Source organism: Salvelinus sp. IW2-2015, linkage group LG4p, assembly GCF_002910315.2.
Source record: "Salvelinus sp. IW2-2015 linkage group LG4p, ASM291031v2, whole genome shotgun sequence".
Classification (NCBI taxonomy): Eukaryota; Metazoa; Chordata; class Actinopteri; order Salmoniformes; family Salmonidae; genus Salvelinus; species Salvelinus sp. IW2-2015.
The window spans coordinates 19,602,647-19,605,369 of NC_036841.1; the positions used below are offsets into that span (position 1 = coordinate 19,602,647).

Here is a 2,723-nt window from a genome sequence, read left to right on the forward strand (position 1 = left end):
GTAGCTGACATGGTGGTATGACGATATCCAACCCTTGTGTCTGTAGCTGACATGGTGGTATGACGATATCCAGCCCTTGTGTCTGTAGCTGACATGGTGGTATGACGATATCCAACCCTTGTGTCTGTAGCCGACATGGTGGTATGACGATATCCAACCCTTGTGTCGGTAGCTGACATGGTGGTATGACGATATCCAAATCACGATAGCGTATCACAGATTTAAAGTGGAAGTCAATTAAGTAAAGTTAATTTTGTTATCGCTTGTTTTTTTGTTGTAGAAACATAAATGGTTTGTTTCTGATTAACTAGTTTTTGGTTTATTTACAGGTGTCTGTAAAGGGGAAAGTAGGGGTACATGGAGTCAAAGATGTGTTCCTGGAGATTCCTAAAAACACTGTCATTGCCTACAGCATTGAGGAGATCAAGGTCAAACGCGATGGACACTTTGGTGAGGGAGTTTATGGTTCATTAAAATACTTGCATTCTTTGTTTTTCACGTTGGTACACCTTCATCGATCTACTAGTACAAAGCTACCCCCTCTATCCTTTAATGTGTGTATCCAGTACGCTGTACAGTCTGTCACAGCCTGTGTTTGGCTGGTTGTGGTTATAACTGGTTATATTCTATTACAGACACATTAATGTACACTGTGAAATTATAATATGTGAGCTAAACATAAACAAAATATATAATATATACACTGAGTGGACAAAACATTAAGAACACCTACTCTTTCCATGACAGACTGACCAGGTGAATCCAGGTGATGCTATTATCCCTTATTGATGTGTACAAATCATTAAGAACACCTTCCTAATATTGAGTCTTTGCCCTCAGAACAGCCTCAAATCGTCAGGACATGGACTCTACAAGGTGTCCAAAGCATTCCACAGGGATGCTGGCCCATGTTGACGTCAATGCTTCCCACAGTTGTGTCAAGTTGGCTGGATGTCCTTTGAGCGGGAAAAACCTAGCAGCATTGCAGTTGTTGACATAAACTGGTGCGCCTGGCACCTACTACCATACCCCGTTCAAAGCCTGGCACCTACTACCATACCCCGTTCAAAGCCTGGCACCTACTACCATACCCCGTTCAAAGGCACATACAACGTTTTGTCTTGCTCATTCACCCTCTGAACGCCACACACACAATCCTTGTCTCAGTTGGCTCAAGGCTTAAAAATCCTTCTTTAACCCGTCTCCTCCCCTTCAGCTACACTGATGAAGTGGATTTAACAAGTAACATCAATAAGGGATCATAGCTTTCACCTGGTCAGTCTGGGTTCTGATGGGTTCTGACTTTTCTAAATATTATTAATTCTCAGGTATCCTATTGAAATATTGAGTGCCATAGTCTGTTTCTACACCAGAAGTTAATGCTTATTAACGGGGCGGCAGCGTAGCCTAGTGGTTAGAGCGTTGGACTAGTAACCGAAAGGTTGCGAGATCGAATTCCCGAGCTGACAAGGGAGAAAATCTGTCGTTCTGCCCCTGAACAATCCACTGTTCCTAGGCCGTCATTGAAAATAAGAATTTGTTCTTAACTGACTTGCCTGGTAAAATAAAGTCTGTTGGGGGAATGTATATGGGGGAGGCAATTAAGCTTGGAATGTATTGAGTCACTGATAAGGGTGGAGAGATGTGGTTTAGTGAGGAATGGAGGTCAGGTATTGCCGGCATCACTTAATTTCATGCAGCCTTGCTAGTCTAGGAGATAAATCAAAGGCTATAACTATAACACAATTAGGATAACACCATCCTCCAGATCATGAAAAAAACTTTACAAAGTACTTTACAAAGTACCAAAGTTCTAGTGTACAAGTGTAGTTTCAAGTTCACTGGTTACAGTAGATCATTGGTGTAAGAACGTAATCTAACCCTGCTGTGTTCACTGGTTACAGTACATCATTGGTCTAAAACCATAATCTAACCCTGCTGTGTTCACTGGTTACAGTACATCATTGGTCTAACTCCAGTTCTGTCAAAAGGCAACAGACTGTAATAAATACTGGTTGAAACACTACAAAAAAATGTACATTGTGATGATGTTGAATAAAGTGGAAAAACATTCAACGTAATAGAATGTAGTATTTTTTTCAACCTACTTTTGACCTAAATCCAAAGACATTGTGAATGTGTTTGTTGAATTACGTTAGTTTACAACTCCAATCAAATGTAATCAAAACTAGACGTTGACTGACTGACATCTGTGCCCAGTGGTAAACAACACAAAGTTGTATTCAGATTGAGAGAATCAGAGGACTCACACTGCCCACTTTTTCAAAGTATGTTAGTTTCTATGAATTTACCTTAACAAGTTACAACAAAGTTGCTGCAATTGTAACTAAGGATGGGCATTCAGGGCTTCTGCTTCACCCAAATAACACAACATTCCCGTAGTCCATTCACTACAGCATCACTAACTTACAGGATACAAAAACATTACCACAAATCAATCAAATCACCAGATCATTTATACTCCAACTGGAAGGAAAAGAGGAAGGAGAAACATAGCTGCTCTGTCCGTCCAGTGGTGTCAATACCTTGATGAGAATGCTTTCCTTTTGGAGCGACACGACCGCGGACATTTGATGATCTAAAAGTGCCAGGTGTTCCAACCACCTTTCCAGAGAGGCACACCTCTATAAGCCCAAGAGAACATGGTTATTAGACCAATGAGTACTGTAACCAGTGAACAAAGACAGGGTTAGATTATGGTA

At 40.9% G+C, this 2,723-nt stretch overlaps 1 protein-coding gene across 2 annotated transcripts in view; it reads left to right on the top strand.

Moving 5' to 3' along the window:
- Nucleotides 1-2,723, top strand: part of LOC111960661 (gasdermin-E-like) — a 22,267-nt gene that overhangs the window by 11,251 nt on the left and 8,293 nt on the right. For both annotated transcript variants that reach the window (XM_023982786.2, XM_023982787.2), the window contains exon 5: nucleotides 330-450. In XM_023982786.2, coding sequence (XP_023838554.2) covers nucleotides 330-450 — 121 coding nt within the window. The remainder of the gene's footprint in view (nucleotides 1-329; nucleotides 451-2,723) is intronic.